Source organism: Stigmatopora nigra, chromosome 17 (assembly GCF_051989575.1).
Source record: "Stigmatopora nigra isolate UIUO_SnigA chromosome 17, RoL_Snig_1.1, whole genome shotgun sequence".
Classification (NCBI taxonomy): domain Eukaryota; kingdom Metazoa; phylum Chordata; class Actinopteri; order Syngnathiformes; family Syngnathidae; genus Stigmatopora; species Stigmatopora nigra.
This window is the reverse complement of record NC_135524.1, coordinates 1,867,804-1,885,905: the sequence shown is the minus strand read 5'-3', so window position 1 is coordinate 1,885,905 and position 18,102 is coordinate 1,867,804. Positions and strand designations below refer to the sequence as shown.

The following is an 18,102-nucleotide window of genomic DNA, read 5'->3' as shown; positions in this document are numbered from 1 at the left end:
CTCTGGTGTCAGCAGTCACAGAGAGCCACCGGCGCCATCTTTTATCCCCCCATTTCGTCGATTTTTTGCCAATTCACAAAGACATTGGGCGTCTGTTTGTCGTCAAGTGAAATGGCAAGTAAAAACGCCCCATCTGGAGCGTGGAAACGTCGAGAATTTTCCCCTCCCCCGCCTCTCAAGGGCTCTTTTTCTCGAATGAAAAACCGGACCCACCCAGTCTGAAGCACAAGTGCGTTGCTTAATGTGTGTGTGTGTGAGTGTGTGCGTGCGTGCGGGCGGCGAGAAGCCATTTTGAGAGCGAACAGCCGAGAAACTGCTCGACACTTTTACACCGCCACGCCAATTAAATGGCAATTGGACAGAAAGAAAAAGCAATGAAAAGTCCAAGATTTTTTCCCCTCATTAAGATTCGATTTCTTTTTACACCACTTGGATTACATATTTTTTGAATACCTGCTGTAAGTTTACAATATTGACAAATACACAAGTATTATTATCCATAAGTTGTAATGGAAAAAGTGCTGAGAATCTACTTGTCAAGTGTTCACTGGCCTTTTGAATGTGGATGAAAAAAAGAATAGACAAAGTGTATAAATCCATTACCTTTCCATATAACATTTCCTCGTAGTTTTAATGTGATGCTTAATGAGAATGCTCGATGTAGAAGAGGTTTTTAAGGTTGATCTTATCCTGTCTTCAAGGAGAGAGAGGAGAGAGAGCGATGGGTTTGCATACTGCCCCAACGCTTGATGGGTGAAGATTTGTGGTTCACGGGCTGAGAGGCAATGGCAAGAAGCTCATTTTTCATTCTTATTTTTTTTTCTCCTCTCTAGCTTTTGTGCTAATGGATTCCTTTCTTCTTTTTCAGAAGCCGTTTCCCCATCCCGTAATAATGACATTGTTGGAGGATCCGAAGATGGAGCTAATACCGTCCCTCCTGCCCTTGAGTCACCACGTAGGCCCGTTGGCTGCCTTTGAGGTAAATATCTTCTTCCACTGTGGTCCTTTTGCCCCTGGCTTGGGACGACTAGACCTGTTTGTGGATTAGAACGTGCCCTTGGAGCAAGGTCATTTAGTGGTTTTTTTGGGGGAGGGTTAGCACAAACCGTTCTGCCCCAGAGCAGTCTTCAAAAATCCACCCGTGTCTGTTGTGGGAGAAAATGTTCAGAGACATTATTCAAAGCAGTTGGGTTGTTCAATTCAGTGCTAACCCAACCTAGCGAGGCCACCAATGTCCAACACTGCTATTCAGAGGTAGACTAACATATTAAATAAAAGGTGGAATTAAGAAAAAGTGATCACTATAATGACTTTAATGAATAGTAATAACTTGCATGCCATATTTACATTTCCAAACACGGTAGATTAGAAAATGGAACTTACTACTCATTACAAGGCCTCAAATACATTTTTTTAGATACGTTTTTCCTCCCCCTCTACCCACAACCCCCATTTCCCCATAGCCATTAAGCTGTTTATTTACTGCATTTATTTTAAAAAGAGAAAACCAGTATTATGGGTGTGCCGTATGGCCTGGCCTAAGACAAAGATAAATGATTCCAAGCAGAGGAAAAAAGGCTGAAAATGTTCACAGGGTAGTAATTACATCCAGTACATTCTCTTCCTTCTTCTCAGTCCCTTTTAAAGCAATCATAGGATCTTATCATAGTCCGTGAGAGGTGAGGAAATCGAGTGGAAGATCCTTTTGGGAACAAAGGAAACCCATGTAGGCCATTAAGTCCCTGTGTTTTTTTTTAGGAAAATGGCTGCTGAGAGCAAGCTTTCAGGCCCCCTCACTCTGCTGTGTGTGTTGAAGGACTTCTTGTGCCTCCCTCTAATAGCACACAGCTCCTCTTTCTCATCTTGTTGCCGAGCCCTGATTGGCTGACTGGGCTGCCCGCTGTTAACCAGCCAATTGCCCGAGCACTGCAAAAAGAAAAAAAGAAAAAAATATGCAGGCAATGTCAAACAAAACCTCACACTCGCCTTAGAAAAACAACAGCCGTCAAATAAATAAATGCTAACGCGGCGACATGGAGTGCGTGCGCTGCCATTAAAAGAAGCAGAAAGGAATCTATTATTTAGTACAGTGTAATACTCCCATTTTAGTGTCGGAGAGCTAGCAAAGACTTAACTCGTTCAGGACACGATAACAGACGGTTAGCGTCCGATCGTTTTTGCCATTATTTGATTAAAACGGCCTGCCAAATCGGTATAAAGTGAATACCCTTCTCGCTAATCTATAAATCTGAACTCCAATGTGATTAACAGATGATCCGTGCAATAATTTTCAAATTAATTCATAAAATTGGCAAATGGCAGATTAATCGCATGGGCGATACTATTTTTTTGGCCGCAATTGAGCAAAAAAAACAAGAAAAGTGTAGTTGTTCCACCTTTGGCACACCCTCTTTTAACTGAGGAAGTGGCTGTTTAAAATGAACCAATCACATTCAACCTTGTGTTCACCTGAAACCATTTGTAGTGGTCAGGTTTGACCTAAATAAAAGCAAGGTTTTACTGTGTTTTTTAAGTCATATTTTTTTAGTAGATTTATAATTGTGGTATGTGGTGGATTTTGTTTGTTACTGTAATACTCCATATTGAAAAAAATAGTTTCATGATGAAAACAGTCATTAAACACTTGAGGATCTTAAACTGTCATGTAATAACATTCAATGCTTGTCATTGCTTGGCCATTCTAATGTGGAGTGGCAAGCAATGTCATGCTAAACGTTTTACTACACTACGACAAAAGTAATTTGAGGAACGTGAACGCAACGTCAAGTGACGTTGACGATGGGAAAAGACACATTTGTACTTGTTTACGATGATGAATTTATTAAAGGCACCAGCTAGCAGCGAATATATGGATATTTTATCGAAAATGCATCTTCTTTTTGGGACTTTGGGAGTTTGTAAATAATATTATAATTGTTGTAGTGTTTGCATGGACGTTTTCGTCACATTTCCGAAGCGATTTTAATTAGTTTCATTGAACGTTGCTCTGTTTGGCCAGTACGAATAGAGGCAGATTCGTCACGTGCGCGTTGAGGGGGTCAATCGATAGGAGAAAAAAATCTCAGTGCTAATTACAAATAATAATAATAATAATTCGCTTATGTACGGCATTTGTGTAATGGAGATGTGGCTAGCCCCTTGTGGCACATGGCATTTTTTGTCTTTGTTCGAGGAGCGGGTTGAAGTTGTCGTGGCGAAAGTGCGACTGTCGTTTCGACGTGGGGCCAAAGCCCGAGCTAAGCTATGCTAAGCTAAGCGCTGTATTGTAGGAGAGACAGAAAGAAGCTACCGTACTCTAGCGAAGCTTCACACGGCAGCACGGACTCGAGCAGCAGCCACACAATATGTGCGGGCGCTCGCTCAAAAAGGAGCCACTCGCACTCTTCTTTCAGCTAAATCATGTAATGTAAACGGGGCTAAAAAACCGTTCCCCTTTTATCTCAGCGCTTTCGACAAGAACGGATCCTCGACCGAGGCGAAACATGTCCAAGCCGGGGGAGAGAAACAAATTGTACGAAGACCATGGCAGAAAGCAGAGTTCAAGTAAGCTTTCACCCCTCTTTTCTCTACCCTTCGCTTAATTGCCTTTCCGAGCACCGCCGAGTCGAGCATGTGTAGTTATTTGGTGGAAGTGTCGCGGACGGGGGAAGGTGTTGGGAACTGGTAGTAACGGCTTGGAGCGAGCGAGGATCGGGTGCTTTTAGCAACCACCGCTGCCTCACATTAGCCCGGCTTCGCCTTCCCCCGTCCCCCCTTGTGTGTGTGTTTTCCAGCCCTGGCCAATGGAACCGACGGCCACCCCGGCTCGGCGGAGAAACGGAGTCACCACTGGAGAAGTTTCAAGATGCTCATCGACCCGGCGCTCAAGAAAGGATCGCACAAGCTCTTTCGATACGATGGACACGCTTTCAACATGCCCGTAAGTGGACCGCCGCCGCCGCTACCGACGACGACCTGTCAGAGTAACCGGAGGAGGTGACCTCCATGACGGCTTCTCCCTTTCCCTCGGACCCATCCGTGGGTTAAAAGCCAGCACTTTCCCACTACTTTTGTTGTTTACTTGTCACGGAGAAAGCTTTGCTCAAGGTGGATGACAGCATGTGGTCCCTCCTCCCAAACAGAACCCGGGATTTCCACCGGTGGAAAGCGTCCGAGATCCGAGGATCGGTCTCCTTTGGACCAAGTACAAGGAAACGGACTTGCCGGTGCCCAAATTTAAGGTAGTACTTCTTGATGCCATCTGTTTTTCCTTTGGGGCTTGGGCAGGGTAGTCAGTCAGTCGTTCCAGACACACCCCCCTTTGCTCTTCTCGGCTTTTCCAGGACAACTGTTGTGCTGTGTGTTATGCGTAGAGGACTAATATCTTATTTCTGGAGCCATGTACTGTGGTCAAAGGCAGCCTTTGTGTAGGAATCTCTAGGACACTTGTTATGCTGCTATATGTTCATTCAATAGCAAGAAATTAGCATTTTTTTACATTAGCATGCTGACATTTGAACATTCAAACTAACTACAACAACTTTAACCTCCTGTGACCTGTTGAATTTGTTTAACATGTTCAATTTTGGACTACAAGGACCTGTTGTCCACTTATGATGTGGACATCAAAATTAAAACAGCCCAGTTTATTTGGATTTGACGGCTTTCACTTTCATTAGCAATGAAATTACTTATTTTTCTATTCAAAAGAATGATCTATTAACTATACATGACCTAATATGGGTCATAATCCAAAGAATCAATTGGTCCCTATTCTAACCCAAATCCCCATATTTTCCCCCCCAAGATCGACGAATACTACATCGGGCCCGTGCCCCCGAAGGAGGTGACGTTCGCCCGCCTGAACGACAACATCCGCGAGGGCTTCCTGACGGACATGTGCAAAAAGTTTGGCGACATTGAAGAGGTGGAGATCCTGTACAACCCCAAGAATAAAAAGCACCTGGGCATCGCCAAGGTGGTCTTTGAGAGCGTCAAATCCGCCAAGGTGGCCGTGCAGATGCTCCACAACACGTCCGTAATGGGAAACATCATCCACGTGGAGCTGGACCCCAAAGGTAAGGCAAACACCGACTTTTGGTTCACTCGCTAGTTGTGGCGCGCTAGCTACTTGGGAACTATGTGCTAATTAAATTGACTGAATGTAATCCCAGCTCCCACAAGCCCCTGGCGGAGGGCGCCATCTACTCCCCAGTGTGCTTAATTTAAACCCTGTAAACAAAACGCTAAAGTCGTCCGGCCTCCCCATTGCATATCTATTCGGTGCACACTTGTACAAATAAATCCCACTTCCAGACAGGTGGGAGTATTATTTCAAATTCACATAGCAACTAAAACATTGAATGCGTCCAATGGCGGCCAATGAGAAAAGCAGATTTGGGTGAAATATGGCTAATGGATTTTTTGGGGGGCTTTTCCACTTAGTTTGTTTGTTTATTTTTATTTTGAGTAGTGCTTAAACCCTGATGAACCTTTTCTGCTCCTCCAGGTGAGAATCGCCTGAGGTACTTCCAGCTCCTGATGAACGGAAGCTACACGCCGCGGACGCTGCCCGTCGGCGGGGAGGAAGCCCGAGAAGTTTCTCCTCGTAGCCTGGCCGAAGCCTTATTGGTGAGAAGAAAAAAAAATACATTGCCAGCTTTCTATTCTGGTGGCTAAATGTTCGCTTTTGCAAAAAAAAAAAAAAAAATCTATAAGGTCAGCATGCCATTTCAAAGGCTTGGGAAAAATGCCCTTTGATCTTGCTGTCCGGGCTCCTCCCCCTTTGTTGTGCCCTTATACGATTATTTGGGGAGTCCATATTTTACACTTAAACATGGGGGTTTTCCTAAAGACAGCATTACATTTATATTAGCTTTGAAAAGAGTGGAATATTGAGGATTATTGTGAATATTATTTTGACCTACAAGTGAGTTTTGCTTTAACCTACTTTTTTTTTCCCCCCTCCCAAGGCATGCGAGCCCATCCGCCGGTTGTCGGAGAGCAGCCTATCTTCGGCGGCGGGTTCGTTGCCTCCGAGTGGCGGCGGTGGTGGTGGGGGCGGGGCCTCCGCTACGCCGCTGTCCCAGGAGACGGGCTACTCCAGCGCCAGGCCGGACACCCCCCAATCCCAAGGGACGCCGCGGCAATCTGGCACCCCCTTCTCTCAGGACTCCAGCTACTCCAGTCGCCAGTCCACGCCCGCCTCGTACCCGTCGGGCCGTGCGGAGACCTCCGGTGGGGGCTACAAGTCGCGGAGACACGAGAGCAAGTTCCAGGACGCCTACAACCGCAGGCCGGAGAGGCCGCAGTACCGCAGCAACATGTCCCGTGGCGGTGGTGGCGCCGCCTCGGAGCCGGCGTCCTTTAAGCAACACCACCCGACCCCTCCCGAACCGCCGCCCGTCACTCCCTCTTTCTCCTACTCGGCCCCTCCCCCGGCGGCGGCCGCCACGCCCAACTTCAAGTCGGCTTTCTCGCCCTACCCGGCGGCCCCCATGCCCCCTGCCTTCCCGCCGTCGGAAGCGGCCTTCCGCCACTCGTCCCAAAGGGAGGGAGGAGACTACCCGAGACCACCCCAACCCCCTCCGACGCCCCCCTCGGACGTTTTGCCCTCCAAGGATAGACCGGAAACGCCCCCCGTGCCGGAGCCCCCGCCGGAACCGGAGCCCCGGCCCGACACGCCTCCTCCCCGGACGCCGCCCGAGCGGTGTCCGTCGCCCGGCTCGCCCGCCGACCCGGAGCGCAACAGCCTGGATTCGCGTATCGAAATGCTCCTGAAGGAGAAAAGGACTAAACTGCCCTTCCTGACGGAGAGAGACTCGGACACGGAGGTGCGGATGGAGGGAAGTCCCATTTCCTCCTCCTCCTCGCAGATGTCGCCCTTGGCGCCGTACGCCGGAGGCGGCGAGGCGCTGCTGAACTCGCGACCGTGCAGCACCGGCCTGGAAGACATCAGCCCCACGCCGCTGCCCGACTCGGACTCGGACGACGAGGCCGTACCGGGAAGCGCCTCCGCCGCGCTGGCCAAGTGGGCGGGGTCTCCCCTCGACCGCGAGAACAACAATCAAGGCCAGGAGGATCATCCCCGAGGTCACGTCGAAACGGATAAAATGGAGACGGTAAGCTCAGACTTTAACATTTTTGGATCCGTTCCCCGTCACACTTCCCGCTTACACCATAAGGGGCGCTGCCAGACACTTCACCGTGATGTGATGTAAAAATATCAATATTTTTGATGAAACCAAAAAATAGCTTGACCATTTTTCTTTTACCTAAAAAAGTAAAGAGTGTGAAACTGTCCACAGAGCCAGCAGTCATCCGGAGAAGACATGGAGATCTCGGACGACGAGATGCCCGGCACGCCCACCGGCGAGGGCGGCAACGACAAAGGCGGCATCGTGGTCAACTCGGCCGTGTCCCCCATCCACGGCCTGGGCCTCCCCCCTCCGGGCTTCTCCCACTTGGCCGGCTTCGGCGTGCCGCACCACCACCTGGCGGCCGTGGCCGGCCACCCGGCCCACATGGCCGTGCACCCGCACCTGTTGCCCCACGTGGCCCACTACGGCCCCGGCATGATCCCGCTGGTGCAGATGGAGCTGATGAACTGCCTGCGCTGGGAACAGTGGAGCACGGTGCCCATGTCCTTTCAGATGCAGCAGCAGATGCTGAGTCGCATGGCGCAGACCCGGGGGCCCTACCCTTACCCGCACTACATGGACGGCGCCGGGCCCTTCGCCGCGCCCTACCCGCATCCCTCGGTGGGCGCCGCTGCCGCCGCGGCGGCCGCCGCCACCGCCACGCACGTGCCGGGGCAGGCCTGGCAGCCCCCGGGCATCCCCGTCTTCAACCCCGCCGTCCCGCCTCCCGGCTACGAGGGCAAAAAGGAGGACCCCCACAAGGCCACCGTGGAAGGGGTCCTCCAAGTCATCGTCAAAGAACTCAAGGCCATCATGAAGAGGGACCTCAACCGCAAAATGGTGGAGGTGGTAGCCTTCCGGGCCTTCGACGACTGGTGGGAGAAGAAGGAACGCTCGGCCAAGGTGAGTCTCCGCTCTGGGTTTGAGCCTCGCCTTGCCTGGCTAACATTTTGACACATCTTGCAACGCCAGGCGTCCACCACTCCCATCAAAGGGGCGGAGGGCAAGGAAGAAGAGAGACCCAAACCCAAAGAGACTATCGGCTCCAGCCTGCTGGAGAACTGGAACAAGGGAGAGGGTCTGGGCTACGAGGGGATGGGCTTGGGAATCGGCCTGCGAGGAGCCATACGATTGCCGTCCTTCAAGGTCCAGACCGACCGTGTGTCCGTGTGGACAAAACGCATTGGACTGGATGGACGGAATCCTCTGAATTGTGTCTTTCGCACGCAGGTGAAAAGAAAAGACCCGCCGGAAGCCGTCACGGCGGGGGAAAACAAACGGGCGCGGCCCTCCGTTCCAGTGGATGATGAGCTGGAGGACGAAGGTCAGCCAAATTCTCATTTCTGCTCTAAAAACTTTAAAAGATAATGTTCTAAGCCTAAGATTTCTATATCTCTAAACCTCCACGTTGTGCTCTCCGCCAGATCGCGACCGAGACCCGGCGGAACGTCCCTCGGACGACTCCAAAATGGACGCCGACGGCGTGATGACCAAGAGGAGACACTCGCGCCCGCTGGACCTGGACAGCGAGGGCGAGGAGGAGGCGGAAAACTCGGGGAAGGAGGAGTCTCTGGGCGATCGAGAGGAACCAACCGCCGAGGCGGCGCCCGCCGACCAGACGTCGTCGCCCGGAAAAGTAGGCCAATGCCGACCCACAGGTTTTTCAATGGCGTCGACGGCTTCGCCAACACGGTGTCTCTCTCTCTCTCGTTTCCGGCAGAGCGGCGACGGGGACTCCTCCAGCGACAGCACGTCTTCGGATTCCTCCGACGACGGTACGTACTTGTTTTTGCAAATCTGGCCGTCCCGCAGCCGGTGACTGACCTGACTGCCGCCTCCCTCCATAGAATCGGGAAGTTCGGCGTCCTCCGCCAGCGGCTCGGGCTCCTCGTCCAGCAGCTCCGACTCCTCCGAGTACGAACTGAGTTCGGAGGATGAAGTCTCGGAAGCGGAAGAGGAAGAAGTGGCGGTGAAAGCCAGCAAGTCCTCCTCTTCATCTTCGTCGTCTTCCTCTTCATCCTCGGATGATGAAGGAAGGACGGACGCCGCCGCGGTGGAGGAGCTGGGCCAAATATCCAAAGACCTCCGACCTCCCAGTCCCAAAGAGGAGTGGCGAGCCACGTCGCCCAAAGTCCTCCCAGGTAGGATCTTTTTTTGGGGCTGGATTCTTCAAATACTAGCGTCCAACCATTTTCTTTGGTGCTTAATGGCAGAAATAAACTTGTCCTTTTTTTTTTTTTAGTCAAAGAGGACAAAGCGTCTTTGGCCAAAGCCGAGCGCCTCCGGCCGCCCACTCCCACGGGCACCCCGCCCTCCGACAGCGAGCCCGAGATCAAGAGCAGAGGTAACGCGGCGGCGGCGGCCCAGGGAGCGCCGGCCACGCCGGGCCGACTATCCCCGCCCCCAAGCCAGCCGGCCACGGACTCCGCCTCCTCGGTGCCCCGGGCAACCTCTTTAATGCGCCTCCCTCTGCCGCCTCGCCCGACAGTAGAAGGCGGCTCGCTCCCGCGGGCCCAGCCGTCCACGGACGAGGACGTCCCCAGGACGCCGGGCCGCGCCCTGGCCAAGTCCCAAAGCACGGACTCGGCGCCCAAGACGCCAGGTAGCGACGCCCCGCTGACGGGGAGCGGCCTCGGCCCGCTGCTGGGCTCCCCTCACGTTCCCGGTAGTCCCTTCTCTTACCCCGCCCAGTCCCCCGTCCTCAGCGCCGGAGTCCCTCGCACTCCCGGCCGGGACTTAACCTTCACCCCCGTCTTCCCCGAACCTTCGGCGCTGGCTCGCAAGATCTCCTCCTCGAGCCCGGAGCGCCGCCCCGTGTTCAAGGAGCCGCACGCCGGCGCCCTCGCTAACCTGGCCTCGTCGACAGGTGCGGCGCGCCCGGCCGGCCTCCCCGGAGACGACTCGGAGACGTCGGACGAGGTCTCGTCCAAGAAGAAAGGCGGACGGGCAAAAGCCAAGAGGATCCCGCCGCTCCCCGAGTCGCCGGAGGGATCTCCCCCGCGGCCGGCTTCCCCCGAAGACGGGCCGGCGCCGGCCGACTCGGAGGACGGCTTCCACTCCCTCGAAGAGGACGCCGCTCCCCCGGCGAGGAGCACCGTGGCCAAGCCGGCGCGGCGGACTCGACGGGGCTGGGAGGAGCTCCTCCTGGACAGCCTGTCCCCGGCGGCCACGCCGCCTCGCTCCTACTTCTCCAGACGTAGCGACTTTGAGGAGATGACCATCTTGTACGACATCTGGAACGAGGGCATCGACGAGGAGGACATCCGCCTCCTGCAGGTGACTTACGACAAGATGCTGCAGCAGGACAACGGCAACGACTGGCTCAACGACACGCTTTGGGTCAATCACCCTCATATCCTTTCAATGGTCTTTCTCAAACGGAATATTTTTCATTTTGTGTTCAAAAAATATTGTCCATTCAAAAATTGAAAATCACCAAAACCAAAAGTTTTTTTAAAAGAAAACCTATTTAGATATATCCTATTCCGGCGCCCTCTGGCGGCAGCTTTGCCAAAAGCCTCCATTCCTTTCCTTGACCGCCCAGAACAGACCAACGTCCCCCGGGTAAAGAAGAAAAGGCGAGATGACGGCATGAGGGATCACGTTACTGGCTGTGCCAGAAGCGAAGGCTACTATAAGATCGACAAGAAGGACAAGATCAAGTACTTGCAGAGCACGCGCCTGCAGTACGACGAGCCGCCCATTGACACACAGGTGAGCAAAAAAAAAAAACAACAACTTTGTCAAATGTCCTCCAATTCTAATACGTCTCTTATTCCCCAGGGCATGAGTATTCCCGCACAAGTCCACGCCTCCACCCGCGCCGGCTCCGAGCGGCGATCCGAGCAGCGGCGCTTGTTGTCGTCCTTTGCGTGCGACAGCGACCTGTTGAAGTTCAACCAGCTCAAGGTAAGCGCGCCAAAGGGAACCGCTGGTCCAGAGACGGACGGGACCTTAACAATATGTCTTCCTTTTCCTTCCCGTCCAGTACCGTAAGAAGAAGATTCGATTCTGCAAGTCGCACATCCACGACTGGGGGCTGTTCGCTTTGGAGCCCATCGCCGCCGACGACATGGTCATCGAGTACGTGGGGCAAAACATCAGACAGGTGAGAAAGGGCTCTTGACAATAAATAGGCCATGGGTGTCAAAGTGGCGGCCCGGGGGCCAAATCTGGCCCGCCTTGTGATTTTGGGCGGCCCAGAAAAAATAATCACCAGGGCCGACTTTCTGTTTTAGGATGAAATTCAAATGAGTATAGATGTATATTACATTTCCTTATTTTCCCCCTTTTGAGCCATACACTCAATCGACTCCCAATCTGCTTTGTTGTCCCCCCGCAGGTGATCGCGGACATGCGCGAGAAGCGTTACGAGGAGGAAGGCATCGGTAGCAGTTACATGTTCCGCGTGGACCACGACACCATCATCGACGCCACCAAATGCGGCAATTTTGCACGCTTCATCAACCACAGCTGCAACGTAAGAATCTCTTATTTACCCCCCAAAAAATGTTCTTTTCATTCAAAATGGACTTTGCCTTTTCAGCCCAACTGTTACGCCAAGGTGATCACGGTAGAGTCGCAGAAGAAGATCGTCATCTACTCCCGACAGGCCATCAACGTCAATGAGGAAATTACGTACGATTACAAGTTCCCCATCGAGGATGAGAAGATTCCATGCTTGTGCGGGGCCGAGAACTGCAGGGGGACCCTCAATTGAGGAAAAAAACTCAACAAAAAAACTGCCAGAGTTGATTGTTTACCATTTACGGTGCTGTTCCAAAACGAGGGATGCCATTCCTTCAAAAAAAAGATGAGCTAGCGACATGCTAACCCAAATCATGGAGGTCAGCACACACAAAATGAAAAGATGGAGGAAATTCCTAAGCTTCTTTACGCCATTTATTAATTTCCCTGATTTGAGGAGGCTTCTCATCATCAAATGTTGCCGTCAGTGTTTCAATTTTGGACGCAATTCCCGCTTTGCCTGGCAAACAAAACTTCTTAATACTGGAGTATTTGTTTTTGTGTTGATATTGTACACTTGTACAGAAAATCTGTTTTTTTTTTAAACACATCATGGCTCGATCTCCATTTTAAGATGTTTTCTAGAGAAAAGACTGACTATTTAAAAAAAACAGGCAAAAAAAGTATTATCAGGGATCTGGAAAAGATGTGTATTTAAAAGAAGAACTTAGTGAAAAGAAAGAAGGTTCATTATGTCACCTTCCATTTCCCCCATTTTTGGAAAGATTGTTTCTTGTAGAAACGTCTTGAATGCTCTCTTTCTCTCGTCTCCAACGTGTACATAAGCCAACTGTGAATATGATACAAATCTATATTTTTGTTCCCTGAGGATTTGCTAAAAACCATCAGAGCTCCAAGAGCTGTGTAACATGAGATTGTCGACGGAGATCTCGTAGCGTCGCATTTCAGCTTGTGTCAAGCTTTGCTTTTGTTTCTTCTTTGTATTCTTTTTTTTTTGGGTTGTAAATTCAACTAAACTTTTTTTTTGCGGCGTGGGGAGGGGGGGGCGAGCCAATGTGGTGAATCGGCATTGGAATGGGTTTGAAAATTCATCCTGCTCCTCCAGTCTATTTATTACATGCAAACGTATGAATGTGTTGGGAGGGGTGGGGGGATAAAATGAAATAAAAGCAATTTTGCATACATCCATAAACAGTGCTTGTGGGTCTTCTTTCACAAGACAAGATACCTTTGAATGGCCAGAAAATGCTTTAATAATAGTTTATGGACAGGCACGAAGCAGAATATAATTATTAATCTATACTTTATTCCTTATTTTGCTGTATGTTATGTTTATCTTGCGTAAACAACGTGTTTTGAATTACAATGGTACAATGACGCAGTTCCATGCTTCGCCTCTAGGTGGCGCAGGAACGCACTGAGTGTCGTTCCTGACTCACAGGAACTTCCGCTTCCGGTTTCCGGTGTTTCCGGCGCATGTTTTCTTTTGTTCGACGTGCCGAGTTCGGTTGCGGGAATTTCAATGAAATCTTGTATTTTGGTGAAAAAAGGAGTCCTGTTTTGATCGTGCAACAACTTTGAGCACATTTATCATCAAGATGACCGAGGTAAGAATCTTATTTTTCTCTCCGCTACTTTTGCTTACTGCTCGGGGCCGATCGATGCTAGCGGCTAGCAGTTAGCTACTTCCGAAGTTGCATTTTCATGCGATCAAGAGTTTTCTTTCCCTTTTAAAAGCCGGATGCTTTTTAATTCTTATCATTTCAACTTTTATTTGCACGCAGGATGTCCAGAAGCACTCGGTCCACACGCTGGTCTTCAGATCGCTCAAAAGGACCCACGACATGTTTGTGTCGGACCAAGCCAAGTACATCGCATTGGACGAGAAAAGGTAAAAAAACAAAAAGTTTCATTCGACTAACTCGGTACCCTTACAGTGCCCATGAGTTAATAGACGTGTGCATATTGCTATTAATGAAATGGAGTTTTGAAAATAACGTTGTTGTTTTGCTGAATTTGCAGTCACAAGCTGAAAATGAACGTAAAACTGAAAACCGAGTACGATGCCGTCCTTCACATGCCCATCTTGAAAGAGCCCAAAGAACGAATTACTGTACCCAGCAACAATATGCAACCTCAGCTGGGTTACACGCAGCCAGGTACGTCATTTATCATCTATTATCCACAGTTACTCCCCGGGCTTAGTGACCCCCATTCGATATTTTGCCCACTAGTCCATTTCATTTTGTTTGATTGTTGTTGTTTTTCTTTTTCAGTATCCGACGAGCCAGAGTACATGATCACCGGGACACATGCTTATCCCTCAGGACCAGGTAGGATAAAATGACTTGTATTTAAAGAAGAAAAGCCTTACTATACTATGTTGTTTTTTTCAAGTGAAAAAGCCTTACTATACTATGTCGTTTTTTAAGATAAAAAGCCTAACTATACTATGTCGTTTTTTAAAGATATAAAGCCTTACTATACTAGGTCGTTTTTAAAGATAAAAAGCCTTACTATACTAGGTCGTTTTTGAAGATAAAAAGCCTTACTATACTATGTTGTTTTTTTAAGATTAAAAGCCTTACTATACTCTGTCATTTAAAAAAAAATAAAAAGCCTTAGTATACTATGTCGTTTTTTTTAAAGATAAAAAGCCTTACTATACTATGTCGTTTTTTAAGATAAAAAGCCTTGCTATACGATGTCGTTTTTTAAGAAAAAAAGCCTTACTATACTATGTCGTTTTTTAAAGATAAAAAGCCTTACTATACTATGTCGTTTTTTTAAGTGTAAAAGCCTTACTATACTATGTCGTTTTTTTAAGTGAAAAAGCCTTACTATACTATGTCGTTTTTTCGAATAAAAAAGCCTTACTATACTATGTCGTTTTTTCGAATACAAAAGCCTTACTATACTATGTCGTTTTTTTAAGATAAAAAGCCTTACTATACTATCTCGTTTTTTAAGAAAAAAAGCCTTACTATACCATGTCGTTTTTTAAAGATAAAAAGCCTTACTATACTCTGTCGTTTTTTTGGAGAAAAAAGCCTTACTATACTATGTCATTTTTTTGAATAAAATAGCCTTACTATACTATATTGTTTTTTTAAAGATAAAAAGCCTTACTATACGATGTCGTTTTTTAAAGATAAAAAGCCTTACTATACTATGTCGTTTTTTAAGTGAAAAAGCCTTACTATACTATGTTGTTTTTTTTAAGAAAAAAAGCCTTACTATACTATGTCATTTTAAAAAAAATAAAAAGCCTTAGTATACTATGTCGTTTTTTAAAGATAAAAAGCCTTAGTATACTATATCGTTTTTTTTTAAGATAAAAAGCCTTACTATACTATGTTGTTTTTTTTAAGAAAAAAAGCCTTACTATACTATGTCGTTTTTTTTAAGATAAAAAGCCTTACTATACTATGTCGTTTTTTAAAGATAAAAAGCCTTACTATACTATGTCGTTTTTGAAGATAAAAAGCCTTACTACACTATGTCGTTTTTTGGATAAAAAAGCCTTACTATACTATGTTGTTTTATTATATGATATTAATAACGATTTGTTGACGACTAGGTGTGGCGCTGACGGCAGACACAAAGATCCACCGGAATCCCAGCGAGGCCGGCGTCCACTCCATGGCTTTGGCGCTTCCGCCATCGCAGGCCAGGTGAGTCTTTGCCGTCCCCACCCACGCAAATGCCACAAACGTCATAGCTAAACATACGCTCTTCCAGCCAAGACAACATCCGCACGGCTGCCGGCGTCGCGGACATCCATCGACACGCCGGGGCTGCGGAGCGATCGCTACCACCTTCCATCACGTCTCTGGTGGAAATCGGCGGCGGCACCAGGACGTCGGCGCTTATGAGGCGAGCGCCCAGCATACCCAAACCTCAGTGGCACCCGCCGTGGAAACTCTTTCGGGTAAGAAGCACGCCCTCGCCCGCTTCCCTTTTTGCTTTCAAGGGTCACTAACGGATGTTTTGTTTTGTGCTGCCAGGTCATCAGTGGTCACTTGGGCTGGGTGCGCTCCATCGCTGTGGAACCGGGCAACCAGTGGTTTGTCACTGGCTCTGCTGACCGCACCATTAAGGTAACATTTTGGAGTATTTTTTTAAATATCTAGTTGATTACAGAGCTGTTTTTTTGGTCTAGATCTGGGACCTGGCCAGTGGGAAACTGAAGCTGTCGCTGACTGGTCACATCAGCACGGTACGCGGCGTGGCCGTCAGCACTCGCAGTCCTTACCTCTTCTCTTGCGGCGAGGACAAGCAAGTCAAGTGCTGGGATTTGGAGTACAACAAGGTACGGTCCGTCCGACTCATTACTATCCGAGACGCTCACTGTGACCAACGCAGGTCATCCGCCACTACCACGGCCACCTGAGCGCCGTCTACGGCCTGGACCTGCACCCCACCATCGACGTGTTGGTGACGTGCAGCAGGGACTCCACTGCCAGGGTAAGGCCTTGCCTTTATATGACCCTTTGCCCCTTTTCCTTATCCCTACTACCTAACGCCTCCCTTCTCTTCATCCAGGTTTGGGACATTCGCTCCAAAGCCAACGCACACACGCTCACCGGCCACACCAACACGGTGGCCACGGTACGCTGTCAGTCCGCCGAGCCGCAAGTCATCACCGGTAAGGCCCTCTTCCACGTCGCCATCGGCATCGTCCATCCTTACTTACCCCACGCCATCTGTCGCAGGGAGTCACGACTCCACCATCCGGCTCTGGGACTTGATCGCCGGCAAAACCCGAGCCACGCTGACCAACCACAAGAAGTCTGTCAGGAGCGTGGTCCTGCATCCGCGACAGTAAGTCCGAAAGTCCCCGTGGCGAGCGTAATGGCGGTGTACAAACGCTTAAGTAATCAAAGGAGACCAGCGTCACGTGACTAACAATTTTATTGTTGAAATTGACAGATTGTTGTTCTCTCCCCAGATACACGTTCGCCTCCGGGTCGGCCGACAACATCAAGCAGTGGATGTTCCCGGACGGCAAGTTCATCCAGAACCTGTCGGGCCACAACGCCATCATCAACACGCTGGCCGTCAACTCGGACGGCGTCCTGGTGTCTGGAGGTGAGTGCTGAGTCCGCCTCGATTGGCGAACAGCGTCTTCATCCTATTTGTCTGCCTTCTAGCCGACAACGGGACGGTGCACCTGTGGGACTGGCGGACGGGCTACAATTTCCAGAGGATCCACGCCGCCGTGCAACCCGGCTCCCTGGACAGCGAGTCGGGGATCTTCGCATGTCTCTTCGACAACTCGGAGAGTCGCCTCATCACGGCAGAAGCAGACAAGACCATCAAAGTCTACAAAGAAGACGACACTGCGGTGAGTACTACTAATTACACACTTTTATCCACAGTTGGTGGCCAAGTTTGGTCCTGGAGAGTGGTTATCCACTCAGTTTTCCATAGCTCCCTCCACCAACACACCTGAATCCAATCATCTCGTTAGCGAGCTTGCTTGCTGATGAGATGATTGGATTCACCTGAATCCAATCATCTCGTTAGCGAGCTTGCTTGCTGATGAGATGATTGGATTCAGGTGTGTTGTTGTTGGGAGCTATGGAAAACTGAGTGGATAACCACTCTCCAGGACCAAACTTGACCACTTTTGCTTACCAGTTTTATGGAGGTCACTTGTACTAATACGTGGTTTATCCCACAGACGGAGGAAAGTCACCCCATCAACTGGAAGCCAGAAATCCTGAAGAGAAAGAGATTTTGAAAGTCAGTCTTTTCTCTTCTACTGCCCCTTTTCTTACCCTTGATTATGTAATTAGCTTTTGTTGTCCATTAAAGCCATTTAAAAAGATTTCTTTCCCCAAGTCTATTTGTAACAGCCATGCCCAACGAGACGTCAACTATAACATAGACTAGTCCACTATTTCTATGTTTGACATGGAACGATGGACATTGTGTCGACGGACAAAGTGTTTAAATTGTCAATGTCACGCTATAGCAGGAGTGTTCAAGTCCGGTTTTGGAGTGCCGCTCGCTATTCCGTCTGTTTTCCCTCCCCCATCTAGCACACCTGAATCCAACTAGTAATCAAGCTTGATTGGTAATTGGATTCAGGTGTGCTGGATGGGGGGAGGGAAACAGACTGAATAACGAGCAGTACTCCAAGGCCGGACTTGAACACCCCTGCTACAAGGTGACATTGACAGTTTAGACACTTTGTCTGTCGACACAATGTCCATCTCTTCATGTCGAACGATCACTTACCATAAGAAGGGTAGTTGGTCCAAATCGTCACTTGTGCTGTAGTAGGGAGGTTGCTTGCTTGCTTACTTATCTCCCAGGTAGTCTTCTCTCGCGTCTTCCAAGTTGTTCCTTGTCAGCTGAAACAGAAAAATAGTGAGTCAATCGTAATAAGTTCTTAGCTCAAACGATAGAGTACTTACTTACCATTACAGGTTCCGTCGTGTACCAGAGTAGGCCAGCCCTGACTTAA

At 49.3% G+C, this 18,102-nt stretch overlaps 2 protein-coding genes and 1 long non-coding RNA gene across 3 annotated transcripts; 2 read left to right on the top strand and 1 right to left on the bottom strand.

Annotated features, from left to right (window-relative positions):
• Positions 1-2,925: 2,925 nt before the first annotated feature.
• setd1ba (SET domain containing 1B, histone lysine methyltransferase a) lies at positions 2,926-12,819 on the top strand. The gene is made up of 18 exons (XM_077736939.1): positions 2,926-3,564; positions 3,795-3,940; positions 4,143-4,241; positions 4,808-5,078; positions 5,510-5,631; positions 5,973-7,121; positions 7,308-8,042; positions 8,112-8,285; positions 8,370-8,463; positions 8,564-8,775; positions 8,860-8,914; positions 8,987-9,280; positions 9,382-10,492; positions 10,688-10,853; positions 10,923-11,048; positions 11,128-11,247; positions 11,482-11,619; positions 11,686-12,819. The coding sequence occupies exons 1-18, from the start codon at positions 3,504-3,506 to the stop codon at positions 11,857-11,859; spliced, it is 5,247 nt and encodes a 1,748-aa protein (XP_077593065.1). The 5' UTR covers positions 2,926-3,503; the 3' UTR covers positions 11,860-12,819.
• Positions 12,820-13,067: 248 nt separating this feature from the next.
• plrg1 (pleiotropic regulator 1) lies at positions 13,068-17,460 on the top strand. The gene is made up of 14 exons (XM_077736941.1): positions 13,068-13,234; positions 13,412-13,518; positions 13,650-13,786; positions 13,904-13,960; positions 15,208-15,301; positions 15,369-15,558; positions 15,635-15,727; positions 15,790-15,939; positions 15,993-16,094; positions 16,173-16,275; positions 16,343-16,451; positions 16,579-16,718; positions 16,781-16,974; positions 17,314-17,460. Exons 1-14 carry the CDS (start codon positions 13,226-13,228, stop codon positions 17,371-17,373), a joined length of 1,545 nt encoding a protein of 514 aa, XP_077593067.1. The 5' UTR covers positions 13,068-13,225; the 3' UTR covers positions 17,374-17,460.
• LOC144210332 (uncharacterized) lies at positions 16,524-17,891 on the bottom strand. Its single transcript, XR_013329362.1, has 3 exons — positions 17,874-17,891; positions 17,268-17,352; positions 16,524-16,952 (listed from the first exon to the last, which is right to left on the bottom strand). It is a non-coding gene; the product is annotated as an uncharacterized LOC144210332 (long non-coding RNA).
• Between the last annotated feature and the right edge of the window lie 211 nt (positions 17,892-18,102).